At 46.3% G+C, this 20,952-nt stretch overlaps 1 protein-coding gene across 1 annotated transcript in view; it reads left to right on the top strand.

Moving 5' to 3' along the window:
• Window positions 1-20,047, top strand: part of PLEKHA7 (pleckstrin homology domain containing A7) — a 224,989-nt gene extending 204,942 nt beyond the window's left edge. Inside the window, exons 27-28 of the mRNA XM_033862587.2 lie at window positions 1,644-8,032; window positions 19,004-20,047. Coding sequence (XP_033718478.1) covers window positions 1,644-1,666 — 23 coding nt within the window. The 3' untranslated portion in view covers window positions 1,667-8,032; window positions 19,004-20,047. The remainder of the gene's footprint in view (window positions 1-1,643; window positions 8,033-19,003) is intronic.
• Window positions 20,048-20,952: the final 905 nt, after the last annotated feature.

Below are 20,952 nucleotides of genomic sequence, written 5' to 3'. Positions count from 1 at the left end.
CAGAGCTGTGCCCCTTCCCGCCCCGCTGTCCTTCCTGCAGGCGGCCCAGTGCCCCAGAGGACCAGGGCAGGCCAGACGGCCAGCTTGGGAAGGAGGGGCGGTGGCTGGGAAGGACGAATTAGATCATGGCCTCTCCCTGTCAGGGCTTTGACCAAAGAAATTGAAGAACCGGAAGCCTAGAAAAACCAGTTTTGCAGATGAGGACACGGGCCCTGTGAGGGGTGGGGGCTCATTCCAGTCACAAGGGAAGCTTCAGGAGGAGGCTGCCCGGGGCGATGGCCCTCACTCCTGCAGAACATTCCAGCACCACCCCTTCTGAGTCCTCCCCATGTGGGCATTTACTGGTGAGAGGAGGCAGCGTGGGAGTAGGGAGGGAGCGCTGGACCAGGAGTCGGGAGGCCGGGGCCAAGTCCAGGCTGTTGTTCTGAGTTCTTGGCTGTTGCCTCACCTGGACGGGGAGGGCGGATCAGGAGTCTCCGCAGCCTCTCCCTGATGTTCCACTTCGTACGACTGTGTAGGGCTTCCCCTCGCATCCCTCTATACACACGGTTAACGTTGCTGAGCACCTACTCCGTGCCAGGCATTGCGCTGATCATCTCCTTTGACAACAACCCAATGGAGATATTCACCCCGTTTTACAGATGAGGAAGCGCAGCTCAGAGACCCTGAGGGACTTGCCCAAGGAGTTGCGGCTGTGTCAGAGCCAGGGCTCGAACCCCTTCTGTGCGAGTTCAGAGCCTCTGTTCTCCATCGCCACCCTGGGCCCACCTGGGCCACCTCCATTGGCCCACCTGGGCCACCCCCGGGGGCTCTAGATGTTTGGAGAAGGGAGTGCAGTGAGGGATGGCGGTGTGTGGTTGGGACGGAGGCATGGTCTTGGGCAAGTGTCCACCCGCCCGGGCGCTTCGCTGTCCTGAGGGTGGCAGGAGGAAGTCGGCCTGTTGGGCCAGGCTCTCGGGAGGTGTGAAGTAGGGACCTCGTGACTGAGGAACCCCAGGGAAAGCTCCAGCCAGGTCTTTTGTAAAGGCTGCAGGGTCTTCTGGGGCCACGGGATGGTGTATGGTTTTCTCCTGGAGATCCGAGTGTGGTGACACCACCCCAGGCCACAGAGAGGCAGAAGAGAGGCTCTGTTCCTCTTTGCTTTTAGTGCCCCTGTGGTCATGAGATAGGCCTCTAATGCTCTTTTCAGAGCACACACACATTTCCTTGTACCCTTCCGGCACCCTCATTAGGAGATTGGTACAGTCACCCTGTTTTTAGATTAAGAAAACGAGGCCCATGAAGGCTGAGAGAGTTACCCAGAGTCCCTCAGCAAATGAAGGGCAGGGCCAGAACTGGACCCCAGAGTCCTCTTTGCTCAGACCTTCTGCCCTATCAGAGCAGGGACCCAGTCTAGGGGCCAGCATGTGTCTGGCAAACTTCCTAGAAGTGGTGAGGGTGGAGGAAAGGTGGGATGCCCGTTAGTCCTCGAAGCCGAGGGTCCCCCAGCAGCGGCCGCATTGCCCCAGCCCCCTGCTCTGCTGTTCTCTGTCTTGTCAGCCTGCCATTCCCTGTCACGTGTGCACAGACATGCCCACCGCCTGCTCCCCAGACGTGGGCTGGGGTCCTGCCAGCCTCTCATTGTCTCCTGTGCTTTTTGCCAGCCCAGGCAGTGACTGACCCGTGATCCAGCGTGCAGAGAAGTCTGGAGCCAGGGGCCAGTGGAACCAGTTTCCTCCGAGAAGATTGATCCTTCTTCCCCTTCCAGCTGAGCCGGGGTTCAGGCTGGAGGACAGAGCACCACCAGCTGTGGGGCATTCACCACAGGGCTAGGGCCTAACACCCACGCTTGTTTTAGTTCAGACTCCTTTTTACATGTGACAAAGGCACTTTTAATACACACTGTAAAATACTGACTCTGTATTTTAGAATCAGGCTATATTTTATAATGTTCACCTCAAGGGCTGAGTGGCTGAGAAGGTGAGGATGCAGGATTTTGGAGCTGCACATACAGATTCAGGTACCGTTTGGGTGGTGGGTGTGGGTGGGAGCTGAAGGGCAGGGTGAGCAGAGGCCAGTCCAGCATCTGCTGAACTCAGGTGAGGTTGGATTGGAGATGTACTTCCAGTGGATTCCAGTGTTGGGCTCATTGGTGTGTTGTCCAGGGCAGTGATCAGCTGACCCTGACCTGGCCTGATGACCAGCTCTGTAGGGTGAAACTCCACCGAGCTGGCACGTGGAGCCTCGGCCTTGGGTCTGGCTTAGGCCCAAAGGTGTGTCCAAGAACTTTGGTTCCCAACCTGCCCATGAGGTTCTCTCAGCAAAGGGCTCTTCAAAAAATACAAAAACAGTTCGCTGTAATTAAAAAAAAAAAAAAAAAAAAAAACACTTTGAAATACAGAAAAGGTGAGAAGAAACACCTTTGATTTGTATCATAAGCAATAAACGTCACACTGGGTGGCATCTACCTACAGCTCCCCGAGTCCGCACTAGGCTGTGATAGGTAACCCGGGCTCGTTGCGGCTGGCCCCTGAGAACACAGGTCAGCCTACCCAGGACTTGGGTCAGGTGGCAGGTGGGCAGGCAGCGGGCCCCTGCCCTCCCTCATGGCCAGCAGGGCCATGATGACAGGACTATGACTTGACTTCCAGCCTAAAACGGGGAGGGCGCTGTTAAGCCAGGCGCAGTGTTTGTGGCCCTTTATGTAAGTCATGATATTCTGCGTTCGGAAAATGAAGTTGGAAAAAAACAAAACAACTCCATTGGGTGGAGCCACACTTTAAATGAAAATTTGTCTTTGACTATGGTCAGAAAAATAATCTTGAATATATTTAGAAGTTGCCGTCTATTTTTAACTAATTCCATATGCTGCCAGTATCAACTTCATGACATTTGCCAAAATAAGATTTTATTTTTGCCTTTATAAGACTTTGTTGGAAAAAATGAAATGACTATTTTGCAAGAAAAAGTTAATTTAAATAAAACTGTAATGGTTTGCAAAAAAAAAAAAAAATGTGATGTACAGATTAAACTATTAACCTGATGTGCTTCCTGCCTTTTGCTGCCTATATTCTCCTGAGTGGCCTGTGTTAGGTTTTTTCCCGTTTCCTTGGAAAACCCCCAGTGTCAGCTCTGGATCCTGCGGTGTTCACCTATGAAGTCTCTCCTGATGACAGTTCCGTGACACGTGATTGACTCTGGAGGCCTGAGGGAGGAAGGCCTGCGCGCTTGGGCCTTCGGCTGGGCTTCAGCAGCCGCTCAGGCTGGCCCCCCACCTCGCCCCCGCCTGGCTGAGGGGCCGCCGGGCTGTGGACTCCTGTGCTGGGCTGGTTTGGCAGGCGGTCTGCAATCCCAGACAAAGGGAGGGACTCCGCAGGCCCTCTTCCAGCCCACACGCCTCCAGCTCGTTCCAATGAGGCGGGTTAGTGACGGACCATTGCAAACTGGACTTGTGTTTAATTCGTTTTGACTTGTGATATGTGCTTAAAGCAGAAGGCAAGAGGCCAGTTCAGTTTAGGGATGCGTGCGCTTCCAAGTTTGTTGCTATGGCAGTTTTTCTCTGTTGCCAAGAAGGGCGCCCTCAGTTTAGAGTGACTTTCCAACTAGTTAAACTGGAGAAAATAGATACCAAGGCATTCCGAAGAGGGAATGCTGCTGCTTTTTTAGCTACTGCTCTCCTTTTGAATTTTAAAATGAAAAATACTCTCTGGTTTTAAGCATTACTTGGACCTATCTCCATAACCTATGAAAGGGAGGCAGGGGCGGTGGGGAGGAGGGTTTGTCCATGCCTGAGTGCAAGGCAAGAAAAAAGGTACAGGAGGCCCCCCCGCCCCACAGGGTGACTCCTGCCGGGAGGAGGGGTAGCCTGTTCTGTAAGAATCGTGGCCCAAATTTCAAACAGAGAGCGTGACAGGCCCTCACCTCAGACTTCATGGAGAGCACGCGTGATCTGGAAAAGGCACCCTCCGGCTATGTCACGTGTGAGCAGGCGCATGGCCCGGCCCCCTTCTCCGCCCCGTGGAGAGGACTCGTTACCTGAGGTAAGATGCCATCTGCGGAAGGACCGGCTGACCAGGGACCCTCCAGGTGGGGGGCCACTGGGAAACCCCACGTGGCCCAACGATTCCGGCTTTGCTTCTTTACCGGGACCCACGGGCCTGAGCAGAGTTTGAAACGATGGGATTGCAGTCAGCAGAGGGGGCATGAGCACGCTTCTGCACCCCTGCTGACATCCATTCCTGACTTTAACTCTAACCCAGGTCCCGGTCGAGCCCAGTATGTCTATCTTATTTTAGCAAGAACCAACAAGAACATTTTAGGATCTAGTATTAACAGGGGTTGGGAATAATCTTTTCCTAATGCCCGCTTGACCCTTCTGAACTGCCCAGATTCTCAACATGTCCAGGGTGTTGTTTAAATGATTGAAGTTGAGATGTGTGTGCATTTGTGAGTGCACGTGAGGCAGATGTGCCCAGACTGATGCGGGTGTTGAAAGCAGGCCTTTTGTTTGCTCCCTTTCATTCACTTTTCTGCCCGCCTTTGTGTCTGGCTGGGGGGATGGGATCCGCAACTAGTCCCTTCTCCCTCTGACCCCTTGGCCACCTTCACTTAAGCTGGGTTCTAGAATTCTCCTGGCTGTTGTAGGTTGCAGCCTAAGGCCAGGGAAACCTCCATCTGCCCAAGGTCAGCTTGGGGATAGGAGGCATGGGGGGTGGAGTGGATGTGGACCCTGACTCAGCTGGACAAGAGCCCATTTTAGGCTTTGGGAGTTTCCCCCAGCTATGGTACAGAACTCTGCGGCAAATCCTTTTGTGTTCGCACCAAGGGCGGGAAAGAAGCAGCGGATTATTTGTCTAATCCACAGATCACATCTCTGAGATGAGGCAGGCAAATGCTGGGAGCCCTCTGCTTCCGATTCAGCATCAGACACCGGGGCACATGAGAGACTTTGCCCATGTGGGTTGCGTGCCGTTACGAAAAGAACAAAGAGACGAGGCTGGGGGGGATGTGAAAAATGGCAGCCCCTCCCGGCCTGGTAAACACGCCATTGCTTTGCCATCTCCACTCCAAAGGCTACCACTTTCATTGCTCTCCGAGCAAAGAAACCTTTCTTCAGAGCGAGTGGCAGGGTACAAAGGCAGAGTACAAAATGTGCACACATCACAGTCCCCGCAATTCTGTTTGAACAACCATATTGATTGGGTCTGACCTTGTTACATTTTTTTCCTATTATTTGAAAAGCTGCATCTAAGTGTAGTGAATTGAACCAGCGGAACTGAACTTTCCATGAAAACTTCTCGAGGTATTTCTTTAGTTCAAAGCTTTTGAATTTTAAAGGGCATTTTTAATACGAGTCTGTTGAGTATTCTCTGCTACAGCCCAACAAGGGATGTTAAATGCAGATGAGGATGGAGCGAGGGCACCCGTGGGGTGGACGTGCCCACACAGCGGAGGGTGCAGGTCGTGGTTGGAGGGTGCAGGCCAGCCCAGGAAGGGCTAAGCTTTGGGGAGAGAGGCCGAGCCTGCGGAGCAGCACACACAGACCCCAAAAAGGATCTCTCTGAGCTCACTGGGGACAACTTAGGAGACAGGGAAGAGGTTTCCCAGCTGAGCTTCTCAAAGGCTTTTATGTGGAGAGCTGAGAAGTACTTGCTAGGGGCCCCTTCTGATGGGCGAGGGTTTTGTCCTTGGGAATAAGGGGCTCCTTACTCAGCCACTCGCTTTCTCTTACACTGTGTTTTAGAACTGAGCAGGAATAAGAGGCACAGCCCCTTGGGTGAGGTCACAGAGTCAGAAAAGAAGCTGCCACTGTCCTCAGCCCTTGACGTCACTTAACAACTGCAGGTGCTTTCCTGCTGAGCCCTGAGCTGCATCCCGATCGTCAACTGATTTGACGTCTTAGGACGTTTTGCTGATCGTGTGGGCCACAGCAGTGGTCCCTCTTGCCATCCTGGCCTGGGCCCTTGGAAGCATCCGGAGTCGCATTTTTTCCTCCACACAAGGGGCCTCTCCCGGCCCACTGAAGGCACACAGCCGCCGCCTTTGAGTGAGTTCCAAGGGTCTGTTTGCCTCCGGAGGCCTCTTGGATCTAGAAAGCACCTCCTTTCTAGACCCAGAATTCGAGATCAGAGGCAGAATCATCCCAGGGAGGAGCTGGAAAATCAGGTCCTGTGCTGGAAGAACCCAGGACTTGGGCATCTCAGCAAAATCCTTTCAGTGTCCTTGCCAAACCTCCAGCCTAGAAGATTGGCCTGGGAAGGTCAAAACGGGGTCAGAATCGCAGTAACAAATGGTGGAAGATACCCAGTCTTCTCTGCCCACAACTGGGGACACCAGCCCCATTCAGATTCCTCTTACCTCTGTGGGAGTCCCCAGGGGTGTCTCACATACACTCTGAAATTAGCGTTTTTGGCTGTCACATTCGGGCCTTCCTGCTGTTATCTGTGTTTCCTGAGGCCACACTACCCAGTGGATACCAGGGAAGTTCCACTGACAGTAAAAACTCAGGTTTTATGGCCGCTGCCCCGCTTCTGCTCACAATGAGGGTCCAGGTCCTGTGTCCATGTCTCCCCAGTCATTTCTGGGGTCCCGAGGCATATCTTACGTGAGCTCACCACTGGCCTCTCAAGCTGCAGTTCTTCCACTTGCAACTCCTGGATGTCATCAAGCCATGAAGCCACTGCCTGTGTCCCAGGGAGACCGTCCCTGCCCAGCTCACAGTCCTCTCCCGGCGCTGCGGACCCTCGAAGTGCCTGATGAGTGTGTCTCACCGCGAGTCCTCCCTGGCCAAGCCCAGGCCGCAGTCTGCATGCACGTAGGAGAACTTGTGCTCCCTAATTCTGTGGCTCTCGGGTCCCAGAGAAGGTTTTGTGTGCTCTGGTTCACCCAGAGCCCTGGGGAGAGCCACTTCTTCAAGCTTCTGCTCAGGTCCCCTGTCTGTGGGGCTCAGACACGTTCTCTATGTTTCCTCCTCCCTCACCCCAAATAACAATTTGTTATTTCTTATGATTCTGCAACCTGGGCTGGGCTCAGCCGGGCAGGTCTTCTGCTCCATGTGGTGAGGGGGCACTGGGGTATCCAGGGTGGTTTCCTCACTCACATGTCTGGCACCCCAGCTGGGATGGCTTGGGGAGCTGGGAGCTGGCTGGGCTGCTCCGTCTTTCCACACGGCCTCCCCACGTGTCTGCTCCGTCTTACAGCGTGAAGGTCTCAGGGTAGTTGGACTTTTTACCTGAGCTGGCTTCCAAGGGCAGCAAAGCTGCCAGCCAGGCCTTTTGAAGCGTAGATCTGGAATTGGCACAGGGTGACTTCCTCCGCATTCTCTTGACCAAGGCCAGGCACAGGCCAGCCAACTTAAAGGGGAGGGAAATAGATTCCACCCCTTGATGGGTGGAGTGGCATGCACGTGCAGACGGAGGGGATGGACGGCGGCCGTCTTGGAGACTGTCTACCACAGGACTCCTTCCTCATTCTCCTACAGCCACTGAAGCATTTAACAGCCAGTGCAGTCGCCCCAGCTTTCTCTTCCCCTGTAGTGGATACCTGGGAGCCACATATTCTGGACGGAGTAACCACAGGATGCAAGCCGACTGGTCCTAACTCTCCACTTGGAAGGGGACTACCCAGCAGAGGCCCTGAGGCCCACGGCTCACTTCGCATGAGTGAGAAATAAACTTTGATGTATTCATCCCCTGGGACTTTAGGCTTTATTTTCTACTGTTGCATAATCTAGCCTACCCGGGTTGTAGGTATCATTATCCCCGTGCTACATATGAGAAAACTGAGGCATGTTGGTTCCGTGACTAGTCAGAGACTGAGTTGAAGCTGGAGCTTGTATCTGACTCCAGAGAGCCTTTAACCACTGCATTGGCTGCTGTTACCCTGGGAAGAGGAGATGGTGGGGGAAGACAGTCCTGTGGGCCTGGATTCTGGGTCACTTGAAATAGCATTGCCTGTGGTGAGGACAGAGAGCTCATGGACAGCATGAAGAGAGACCCACAGGGAAGCGCCTAACACAGTGCCTGGAGAGCAGGAGGTGCTCAGCTCAGCGAAGGTAAGCTGCGCCCACGGCCATGATTTGACAGCCTGGGGATCCCATGAAGGGGCATTACTTCGGCTCACTTAACCCGGCCATTGGTCCCTGGGCTTTGCAGCTCAGAAACTGGATTTGTCACCACCAAGAGCAGGGCTGTCTCTCAAGGCTATGTTCACAGTGACTGGGCTCAGGAGACACATGGAGGAAACCGAGTGAGAGCCCAACTGCCAAGCTACTGTGTTCACTGCCATACGCCCTGCCCCCACCCCTGTTGCTCCAGGGGCCAAGTCTTTCTTGGAAGGTGGCCTGGCAGTCTCGGGACCAGTCTTGAAGAATCCTGGTGTCCCTGAGCAGCACACTGAGCAGCCCGAGGTCCCACCTCCACTGCAGGATGCCCCCATTCCACAGACCTGGGGCCCACATTTCCAGACCAGGGCTTCCTCTCTCAGGATAGAATAAGATGGCACTGACCCTCAGGTGCCCCCTTTCTCTGTGACCATGGCTGGCCAGTCCCTTTTTAGGAGATTGACCCCATAGAAAGGAGACCCGGCGCAGCAGAAAGAACGAAAGAAAGAAGAAGGGAGGAAGGGAGGGAGGGAGGGAGGGAGGGAGGGAGGAAGGAAGGAAGGAAAGAAAGAGAAAGAAAGAAGTAATTTTTTATTTTTTTAAAAAAGAAAATGCTAAGCATGGTTCCTGGCCCCATAGGAAGCACTAGAAAAAATATGGCATATAAATTCTCATTTACCTACCTTTAAATTATAATTATTTAACACATACCACATTCTCATTCTTTGTTTACTTGTTTATTGCCTGTCTCCCTCACAAGAATATGAGCTTGCTAAGAAATAATTCGTTGAATGAATGAGAGAATGAAAGAAGTCAAGGGCTGTTGCCCAGGGAGCCTTCCCTCTTTTTCAGATGATTTTGCCTCTCTCTGCTCTGTTGCACTTTTTATACTCTAGCCCCCAGAGAGCATCCCTAGTACCCTATTTGTAAGTTCCTTGAGTAGTAGGTAAGAGCAGGAGTTGTGGAATGCAAATCCACCCTTATTAACTCTGACCTTAGGCAAGTCACTGAACCTCCCTAAGCTTTAGTTTCCTTCTCTGAAAGATGGGAATAATGGCACGTACCTTACATGGGTGATGTGAGGACTAAAGGAGATCATCCTTAAGCGCCATCCCTGGCAGGGACACCCAGCCAGTGGTCACCGTGCTGGTTTGCCCTCATGTATGATCCTTACGAACAGCAAGGCTCCAGGCAGTCCTTCCACATTTAAAGCCTGTCTCCTCTCCCCGGCTCGGCAGGATAAACGGGTTTGGGGCCAGCTGCTATCGCCCACCCCAGTCTTCTGCCCTCCACCATCCATCTGCCATTTTAGACAGTTGCCTGCAGCAAGTAAAGCAATGGCCCAGGGCTTTTGAAGTTTGGGCTCACGGGGCCCGTGCCACCACCAGGCTGCCTCCCTGAATTCTCCAGGGGCTGAGGACAGGCGAGTCCCCTGGGGCCTCCCCTGGCAGCCCTGCGGCTGTCCACCCGACATCAGATCAACCTGTGCTGTGGGCGCCTTTGATGTCAATTCCCACACTGGAGCCTCGTGCCCTGCCCTGAGGACATGGGCTTTGAAGTTGGCCTGTAAACCGAGCTTTCAGGAAGAAAGTTGTCTATTGTGCCTCAGAGCACAGCCAGGCCCTGTAAAGGCACTCGGAATGCCATGAACACCTGATAAATAATTCTTTCTGGGCCCAAGAAAGATTCGTTCCACTTACAGGGGAGGAAAATTCCCTTGACCTTTTCATTGAAGTCCTGTGTGTGTGTGTTTGGGGGGGGGGTGGTTAGAGAGGGTTTTTGCGTCTTCTCGCTGAAGTCACGTGGGACAGGCAGGTTGTCTTAGAGCTGAGCTCCAGTGACTGCTCCAAAAGGGCTCCTGGTCCCTGACCCCTGGTCCAAGGTCCCCCCAGCCAGTCCCACTCCTGCCTCCTGCTGGGAACATGGGAGAAGATTGGGCCCTCTAACGGGTAGAGGGGCCTTGGCCCCTCCAGGCCAAACCCTGCTGCAAATGGCGGGGCTTCCAGGAGGCACAGCCCTGTTGCCTTTCTTTCCTCCCAGGGCCTGGCATGGTCAAAGAGAGGGGGCAGACAGGATTTCCCACCCGAAGGGGTCCCGGAAGTGGATACTGGCTCACATACACTGAGCGCTTACCTCAGGCCAGGCCCTCTGCTGGGCCCCCTTCTGTGTGCAATTGGATAATAGGATGTGGGTATGTGTGTAGTTTTGTGAAAGCTTTCTTTATGGTAAAACGTAACATACATGTAGAAGGTATATAAAATAACAGCACACAGCTCAGTAAATGATCAGAAAACAAACATCTCTGCAGTCACCACCTTAGTCAAGAAATTCAAGTTTGCTAGGATGCAGGAAGCCCTGCTGGTGCCCCTTCCTGCTCAGTAGGGGCACCCTCCCTGTCCCACGAAGGATAACCACCCTTCTGACTTTGTTGTTACTACTTATTTGCCTTTTTAAAAATAATTAATTAATTAATTAATTTATTTATGGCTGCGTTGGGTCTTCATTGCCGCGCCTGGGTTTTCTCTAGTTGCGGCGAGTGGGGGCTACTCTTCGTTGCGGTGCACGGGCTTCTCATTGCGGTGGCTTCTCTAGTTGCGGAGCATGGGCTGTAGGTGCGCGGGCTTCAGCAGTTGTGGCGCACGGGCTTAGTTGCTCCGTGGCATGTGGAATCTTCCTGGATGGGGCTCAAACCCATGTCTCGTGCATTGGCAGGTGGATTCTTAACCACTGCGCCAGCAGGGAAGTCCCTTACTTGCTTTTTCTTTATAGTTTTTCTATCTAATCAGGCATCATCAGATACTCTTAGTTTTATTTGTTCTCTGAAATGTGTACAAATGGAATAATAGAATGGAATAATAATGCATTCCTTTGTGCCAGGCTTTTTTTCACTGAACATTGTTTATGATATTCATCCATGTAACTGTTTCATTCATTTTGCTGTTGTATAGTATTCACTGTAGGAATATTCGAGGAGTATTTATCCATTCTGTTAAAGGACATTTGGATGTTTCCAGTTTGAAGTTATTAAAAATAATGCTGCTATGTACATTTTTAAACATATCTCTTGATTCACGTGCACTCATATTTCTTTTGGTGTATACCTAGGTGTAGAGTTGCTAGGTTATAAGGTAAGCATATCTTCAACTTAGGTAGAAAATGCCAAACTGTTTTCCAAAGTAGTACTAATTTATACTCCTACCATGAACATGTGAGTTGCTTCACATCCTCGTTGTGGTGGCAGCCTCTGAGACAGTGATCCCCGCCTTCTTGCATTCACACCCTCTGTAAGCCCCTCCCCCTAAGTGTGGGCTGGAGCTAGCAATTCCCTTCTAATGAATAGGATGTGACAGAACATAACAGGATGTTGCTTTCTTTCTTTCTTTTTTATTGGAGTATAGTTGCTTTACAATGTTGTGTTCTGTACAGCAAAGTTCAGGATGTCACTCTCAAGATGAGGTTACAAAGAGACTATAGCTTCTGTCTTGGGCGTCCTCTGCTTTCTCACTTGCTCACTGTGAAGGCCATGTTGTGAGCTAACCTGTGGGGAGGCCCACAGGGCAAGGAACAGATGTCTCTGACCAGCAGCCAGTGAGGACCTGAGAACTCACATGAATGAACTTGGAAATGGGTCCTCCCAGCCTCCAGTTAACCCCTGAGATGATTGTAGCCCTCTCTGACACCTTGATTACAACCTTGTGAGAGAGCTTCAGCCAGAGGCACCCAGCAGAGCCCAGATTCCTGATTCATGGAAACCGAGATAAATGTTTATTGTTTTAAGTTGTGAAGTTTTGGGGGTGCTTTGTTACATGGCAATAGATAATCAATGTACTCAACAAGACTTTTTTTTTTATTGTCCCATTTTCAATGTGTATGAATTAGGTTAGCATCTTCCTGATATTATTGGTATTGAGCACCGTTTCAAGTTTGTTGACCCTTTGGATTTCCTTCTTTGTGAAGTACCTGTCAGGACTCTTATCATTATTCCGTTGGGTTATACATCTTTTCCTTGTTGATTTGTAGGGGTTCTAGATGTAAGCCTGTCTTAGCCTGGGCTACCCCTAGAAAGCAGAGCCTGAAGCAAGGGCTTGCAGGCAGAGAGTTAATTTGGGAAATGATCCAAGGAACAGAAGTAGAAAGGAAAGGAGGGGAAACCAATAGAAGCACGCCTTCTCAAGTTGGTCACTGTTGTGGGAAACTTGGGCTCATTCTCGTTGGGACCTTCTGAAGAGCCATGTACAATGTTCCTCAAAATTATCCACCTGTGTTATAAAAGAGAAGAGCATTTATCTTCTAGCTCAGGGCCCCCCCTTGACCAAGGGCTCCCCATGGGGTGTTAAATCCCTCACATCTCCAGATCCCACATGTGTGACTGATTCCCATAGGAAGCCCACGCTGGGGCAGCTAAGAAGCCCTGGGGCATCACGTGAGAGGTGTGGCTAAAATGAGATCCTACTGCAGTAATACCTAGAATAAAATGGGTGCCAAGAAGATGTGCAGTGGAGCATGAGGAATATCTGACACATAGCCTCTTATAGATGATATGCCTTGTAAATGTCTTTTCCCATCTGGGCTTGCCTTTTCACAGTGACTTTCAATGAATAGACATTACTAATTTTAAGGTAAGCAAGTGTTTAAGTCTTTTCCTTTGTAGTTTGTGGTTATTTGCATCTTGTTCAAAAAGTCTTCCTGTACTTAAGTCATAAAAATCTTCTCCTCTGGTATTTTCTAGGAGCTTTCTTGTTTTACCTTTCACAGATCTACAATCTACCTGGAACTGGTTTTTAAGTAAGGTGTGAAGTGGGCATCAGGTTTCATTTTTCCACATAGATGCGCAACTTATTGAAGAATCTATCATTTCCTTCCCACTGCTGTACAGTGCCATTTTGTCATAATCGAGTATATGTATGAATCTCTTTTTCTGTTCCATTGTTTGTCATTGTGCCAATATCGCACTATTTTAATTAGTGGAGCTTTATAGTAAGTGTTGACACACAGAAAAGCAATGTGTCTCTCTTGTTCTTATTTTTCACAACTATCCTGGCTATTTTTGGTCTTTGCCTTTCCTTATAAATCTTAGAACAAACATGTCAAGTTTTACTCCCCATCCTCCATTGGATTTTTTCTTCTATTGAGACTACATTGCATGTAGATTACTTTGGAGAGAATTACATCTCTACAATATGCGTGTCCTAATCTATGAATATGATAAATTCATTTATTTAAACCTTTAAATATTTCTCTCCAAAATATTTTATAGAAAAAAAGAATTCTGCTTCTAGCAATGGTAGACAAGGATGCTTTGAACCAACTTTCCTACTGAGAACAAATGGAAAAGGAGGCTAAAATATTTTTGAAAATACATATTTGAAGGCAATGGAGAGCTAGTAAAGCTGCGAAAATTTATGGAGCCAAGATCCAGAGGAAAAATAGGAAGCATGAGGTCAACATTTGGTATCACTTTTCCTCCTGAAGTGAATTGTCCATTCCAAAAGCTGTTGGCTGTGAGAGCCTGAGCTGTTTTTTGATAGACTGTCCTAGTCTCACTATGTTTGTGTACAGCTTAGGAGTCAGTCAAGGACCCAGGGGAGTATCTTTATGTAGATTTGGGGGCTCTACAGCTCTCTCACGTCTGGTACTCTTCCCTCCAAATTGCAATCTCTTGTCAGCCCTGTTTGCTTGTCTGTTTCTTCCACCCAGCGAGTCTGCCACCTGTTTGTGCTTGTTCGCTTTACTGTGGTTGAAAAATGACCTCAGGGAGAAACCTGGGTGGAATGTGGGACTCATTGCGTGTGCTTCCCTTTCAATGATTAGAAGCCCTATATGGGTTGGCCACCACGGATTTCTTCACCTTTATTCGTGAAGGATATTTTCACTGGGATAGGATTGTAAATTGGTGATGATTTTTTTCAGTGCTTCGAGGATATCATTACATTGTCTTCGGGCTTCTTTGGCTTACGTTGAGAAGTTAAATGTCTTATTCTTGCACCCTTAAAGTTAATGCGTCCTTTTTTCTGTCTGTACTTGTTTTCTTCTTTTCTTTGGGTCACAGCTCTTTCACTGTTGTATGCCTAGATGTGATTTTGTCTTTATCCAGCTTAGGATTTGTAGATCTCAAATCTATGTGTGGGTATCTTTTGTCAGTTTTGGAAGATTCTTAACCTTTATCTCTTTGAAAATTGATTTTCTCCATACTCTCTCTTTTCTCTTTCAGGGACTCCAATTATATGAATTCTAGCCCTTTTTTCTCTCTTTGTCCGTTCCTGGGAAACAGTATCTTATTATGCAAGAATCCATTACATCCATGTGAAAAGGATTTGACAAATCAACTAGCATTTCTCTTACTGAAATGCTTTTGCCACTCGAATTTCCCTGTACTAAGAAGCAGTGTCTGTCTCTGACATAACCCACAAGCCTTCATGGAATTGGGACATGGCCACCTTTTGTTTCAAGGACATAGGGCAAAAGGCGTGGAGGATTTTCCTGGTTACAAGGTTAAATATTTAAGGTTATAGGCTGCATTATGCTAGTCCTCAGTGGCAAATTCTGAGTGACTGAGGCACCCACATGCTCTTTGATAAAAATCTATTTGTGATATGCAGGACCCTCTAACACACAGGCCCCAAGGCAGAAGCCCATCTTACCTGGGTCTAAAGGTAGGGTTTCTCAATCTCAACACTACTGATATTTTGGGCGAAATAATTCTTTGTTGTGAAGGTCTGTCCTGTGCATGGTAGCATATTTAGCAGCATACCTGGCCTCTATCCTGTACATATCAGTAGCACCTCCCAGTTGTGACAAGCAAAAATATCTCGATATTGCCAAATGTTCCCTGATGGGGCAAAACCCCTCCCGGTTGACAACCATTGGTCAAAGGATGGTACTCCGGACGAGAAAGACCCACTTGAAACTTAATACCAATGGCCTGCTTTGTGACAGAAAGCACATCACCGGTTTACTAGAGACATAGGTGTGTGCACCTTTGACTTTGGCTGTTTGGAAGCTCAAAGCTAAGTTTCGTATTTACTACATTAACTAACTGTGAGCCTGTTTTCAGGACTGATCTTATTTCTAATATAACAGTCTTTTAGGAAATGGCTTCACCTAATTTGAAAAGACCAGCAGGTAAAGTGTCTCCATATGAAAAAGCCTTAGGAGGCAACATCTTGGTACTGGTAACGGCACAAGAGGCACCATTTTCAGTAGTGCAAGTTAGGCTACTTGTGGCCAGCTTTGAGGGCAGGTTTTGGGAGTTGGGGAGAAGAGGGAAGGCATTGTTGGGTAACTGTGGGTGGCATATCTTGTGGGGAGCATATGGGAGGTATTCCTTTGCTTTTTCTCAGGCCTGTAGTAATTGTGGAATGCTTTCTGAGAGTGGGGTAAGCAGCTGAAGTTCAGAAATCAAATGAGTAGGGGTTCAAGGCATAGTAATTTGGGTATTAAAAGTTAATGTGTACTTCCGAGTTTGGAGACAGAAGAGTTAAGTCCTTTCTCTCTTCTCTTGAAAATCACCCAGAAGCAATAAGGAGAATGAGAAAAGGAAGTTGACTCCAGCTTCAACGAAACTAGGAGACATCTGAAACTCTTAACTCTAAAATGGGTGAAAGAGCTGAAAAAGTAGTAAAGGTCAAAGGAGAGTACAGGGGGTATGCTTGCCTCTGCAGGATCTGAGAAACCTAGCTAGTGTCTTCTTAAACGTGAGGCTATTTGTGAGACAGGTCTGTTAGAGCAGCAGGGAAGCGGTCCCCTGCGATGTGAAAAGCCATTTGGCATCTGATTTCACTGGCAGAGCTACAATGGTTCACACACATAACTCTGGACCATGATAAATTTTTCTGCCAGCTTGACCTTTCCCCTTCATGAAAACCCTGCAACACCTGGGAAGAACTTCATTTAAAGACGAGTCATCTGTTTCCCCATCCAGGTAAACAGAAATTCCTCTCTTCCAAGAGCTCATTTCTGACTCCTCTCATATACTACATCCAATCTAGAATCTAGTTCTCATTACTTCCACTATGACTACCCTAGTCCGAGCCCCTGTGCTCACCTAGAATCTTGCAATAATTTCATAATTGTGCTCTCCATTTTTCTAGTTGACTCCCTACAGCTGCCTAAGCTTTGTTAGATCATGTCACTCTAATAAAAACTCTCCAATGTCTTCTCACTCTCCTTAGCATAAAATCCAAAGTTCATGTCACAACTCTAATGATCTTATTCCTGCTCTCTCTTTGAACTCATCTCACAACCCTCTGCTGCCCCTAGCTTTATTATTTATTGCATCCCTTTACCTTGTTTTAATATGTATAAAACAAATGATATATATTTGTTTATTGTTTGTCTCCCCTCCACCAGAGTGTAAGCTTCATTAAAGGAGGGACTGATTTTGTTTACTGCTGTATTCCCAGTGGTTAGAATAGTGCCTGGCACATAGCAGGTGCTGAGAAAATATCTGCAGTTGACCAAACAATAAAAAAGAACTGGCACAGGGTTTGGAGGAGGATATAAAAATAGAAAAGGATCAAAAAAAAAAAAAAATACATGGCAGGTGAAGAGCACTCACCAGAAAAATGTTGCCTCAACAGATAGTTGAAAACTATAATCAAAGATCTCATGACAACCTTAATATCTTAACATCTCGGTAAAGTGCCGACATCAGAAATACAAGAGGATATGAGGAAACAGAAGAAACATGAGCTGGCAGAATTCAAGGAAAAAAATTACATAATAATCATAAAAATGAATACAAAATTGGAATGATAGAGTATACAGTGCTCAATCACGATGAGAAAGCATAAAAATAAAAATGACATGGAGATAGGAGATGTAACATGCACATAATTGGAGCTTCTAAAGGAGAAAATTTCTATTTTCTATTTTTATAGATGAAAGCACTGAGAAACCTTGCTCACATGAAGTCAGTAATAGATCTTAGAAACATCACTTAATCCTCTGAACTCTTGGAATTTAGGCCAAATATCATAGTGATCTTTCTTCAAATTGTATGTCTAATGAATCAGCTGACAATCCAGTTCTCTACCAATTTTATTGAGGGCATGTAACTGGAAACTACCTGACTTGCAAAAGGAGTCATTCAGACCTTAACATCAACGTTTCAAATTGTCCCTTTGTTTGGAGGCTTTACTCCTTAGGGTAAACACAGTGAGTTTTGGGATGGATGAGAGGTATTTCTTTTTTCTAACGGGTGAAGGGTTACAGTGAAAGGAATAGTAGTTTTCAGAGATCAATTTAGAACAAGTACATATGAATGTACAGTGTTGGGAAATTGATTCTGTTGAACCCCTTCATGTATCCCAGGAGTGTGTATTCATTTGAAGACTACTGGCTAACAATGCCAAGCAATGCTATCAGGTCAAGCAAGGAATGAATTAAAAAATATGGTTCAGGAAAATAAGAATTGTTGATTTGATCAAAGTAGTTTTCAATACAGCTGTATTAAAGTTGGGTAGGGCTTCCCTGGTGGCACAGTGGTTAAGAATACACCTGCCATGCAGGGGACACGGGTTGGACCCCTGGTCCAGGAAGATCCCACATGCCATGGAGCAGCTAAGTCTGTGTGCCACAACTACTGAGCCTGCGCTCTAGAGCCCACGAGCCACAACTACTGAGCCCGAGCGCCTAGAGCCCATGCTTCACAACAAGAGGAGCCACCGCAATGAGAAGGCCGCGCACCACAACTAGAGAAAGCCTGCACACGGCAATGAAGACCCAACACAGCCAAAAGAAACAACAATAAAAAAAAAGTTGGGTATAAGCCATATTGGAGTGGATTGAGGGAGAAGGGGATGGTACTGAAGCAGACAGTAATAGAAATGTTATTAAAACTGAATATTGAAAATGTGGAGATAGGATTATAGCCGAAGTGTATGGTATCTAGGAAAAATCTTTTTTAAAAGATGTGAAATACCTAGGGACTTGGGGAGAAATGTTGACAAAAAAAGGATCAACAGACTAAGGGAGAGGTTGAAGACTCCTAAAACAAGATAATCAAAAGTACTAGCTTCACAAGATGATGCAAAGGGTTAACAGTAGTTGACATTTACTGAGCTGTTTTTTATCAGTGTGCTTAAACTTTTTAACTGTTTCAACTAATTCTCACAATAACCATACAACGTGGTTGCTACTGATAGTCTCATTTTACAGATGAGGATAGGAGACTCAGATTTAATTATGCCCAAGGTCACTGAGTTTATCACTAAGTTAGTAGAGCTGGGATGTCACCTAGAGCATTGGAGCACTTCTCCACAGGTGTCAATTTAGGTGGAAGTTCAGGGAATTTCTGCCTGATAAAATCTCTTTAATGTACGCCAGAAAGCAAGGACATGTTATAAGAGTGAAGGAGAAAAGACAGGGTCACAAGTTTGAGAAGAGAAGTTTTCAACAGTTAAGAACAGGAAAAGAGTTGATGAGAGGTAACAGTAAGGATAACATGCAGTGTTGTTAATTAACACTTAGTAATATTGATTTGTACAGTTGGTGGCCTTTCTCCAGAAATAATCCATAGGGAATTGGATACATCTAGGGCTGTATTTTCCAGAAAGGTTACGACACTGGGGAGGGTTATTTGGGATACTGACAACAGTGACACTGAATTGACAGATCACTTAAAAATCTAGACAGGGCTTATGGAACTGGTGAAAACAGACTGATAATGACCTGATTTGAACTTGTGTAAAGGAATATAACTGTTATGGTCAGAGGTGAGGTTTCTACATTTGTGATTTCGGAGGTAAAGTTGTTTTGGGATATTGAAAGTAGCCAAGATGTGGCTGCTGTGGAGACGAGAGTAATGGAACTAAAGCCCTGTAAGTGGCCACTGATGTCAACCAGGTAGTTGCAATTTATTTCCTCAAAATTTACTCAAAGAATATGACCTATCTTTCTGCTCTCAAACTGTTGTTTTATCAGAACAGCAATCACTTCAGACTTTCTTCTGTACCTGCAATTCATCCGGATTTAAAAAATTAGATTTGAGAAGAGGATTTTTACCTATCAATACACACAAAATTGGAATCTGTGTTCCTGAAAACCTTTACAATAGAAAGATCACTGGATCACTGGTATAGTCAAGCACTTGGGAGAAGTGTATTTCAGGTAAGAAATTATCAATAGTAAGAAAAAGTTGCCACTCAACTTTCCCCTCAATAGCATGTTTCACTGCCCCCCAAAAAATGTGTTTTCCCTTATGGTACTTCAGTAGGGATATCAAAATGCCATGGCATCTCTCTTCCTTTAATCCACCCACCACACACACACAATTTGATAAGGAAAAAAAAAGCAAAAACCAACCCAATGTTCATGCTTAAAAGACAGCCATGATATTTAATGTGGTGCTGGGACACTAGGCCACATGGACCAACAGACCTAAATTTATTCCAACCCTGAATTTTGTTAATGTCCAATAATATATGAATTGGAATGAGAATTTGTTTCTCTGAAGATGAAGAAAAAAGGTCTTCCAGTGTAGTTATTTTAGAAGGAGTCTCTTCTATTTACATATAAGAGCCAAGACTTATAAATAACCAAGCATATTTAAATAAACTGATGAAAATACCTTTTAAAACATAATACTGGTCTCTCCCTCTTCCATTCTTAAACATATATCAGTCTTCACTTTCTACTTAAATTAGTTGTAATAAGCAACCCTACAGACTAGCTATTTGACAATCAGTGGCCAAACTGAAATTTGAACAAAGCCAAACTTGTTTAAACCAGATACTATTTGTTAAATGTTACACATTCTACTAGTCACTGACTCAGTATTTTACTATATAGGGTAGCACCTATTATAAAACAATGTGAGACATAAGAAAAAATGAAATGTTGGGGGTCTGATACATGAAAAAATTTCAGGATGGATTGCATAATCCAGAAATCGCTTGTTCTATTTGCTACATTCCTCGAAAATTCTAAACTTCAAAATGACACAGGAATTAAAAAAAAAAACAACAACACATTAAACACATACTTAAGTATCTAGATGTGTAACAGTTCAGCAAACAAAAAGGTTTAACTCAAAGCCTTTGAACATGTCACTTAAACATTAAGATTTTGAACCCAATTACTCAAAGATCATTGACTAGCCCATAATGCAGTTTGTGTTACTCTGCTGTACAAATTAACCACATAATAACAGTCAGATCTTACTCCAACAGAAGTGGCGATAAAATCATACAGCAATACTCCTTTTTGTAATTAGATAATCAGGATAACAGCACTGGGATAAAATGAAGAGAATATCTTGTTTCAGCTTCTTGTTCAATAAGCCTATTCCTCATTTTCAGATAATGAGGATAAAGGTATCACAACCACATACGAGAAACTGCTTTCTCTTTATTTAGGTGTTAGGAAGAAAATTAACTTTGGTCACATATTACCTTAAAAAAAAAAAAATCCAGTTTTACATATTCCTAAATAGATGATAGGACCAAATGATCAGAGAAAAAATTTCTTCTGTAAAAACTGGCCAATTTTATCAAAAATCTAACGTACAGTGTCATTCAAATTATGTGAAGAATGCTTGGGATCATAACATTCCAAATATATGACAACTGCAACTCCATCCTAACCGGTGTGAAAAGTATTTGCTCTCATGTTGCTTTGGTCCAAAAGAGTAGAGCTGATTCAGTAAGAGTAAACTAAGTACCTAATCTTTTGCCAGCATTAATTTAGATTGTTACTGGCAGCAGAAATATCCATGGTGAATAGTTCTACTATAAGAGAGTATAATAAAAGAATATTTTTATGAACACATCACAGTACCAGATAAACTTTTATAAGAGAGAAACATGAAGGAACAAAAAAAGATAAACAGCTACCACACAAAAAATACTGTTTCCCCCGTAACTGTATTTGAA

The sequence above is a fragment of the Tursiops truncatus genome, chromosome 8, assembly GCF_011762595.2.
Source record: "Tursiops truncatus isolate mTurTru1 chromosome 8, mTurTru1.mat.Y, whole genome shotgun sequence".
NCBI lineage: Eukaryota > Metazoa > Chordata > Mammalia > Artiodactyla > Delphinidae > Tursiops > Tursiops truncatus.
The sequence above is the reverse complement of the archived record's forward strand: the minus strand, read 5'-3'. Positions and strand labels throughout refer to the sequence as shown.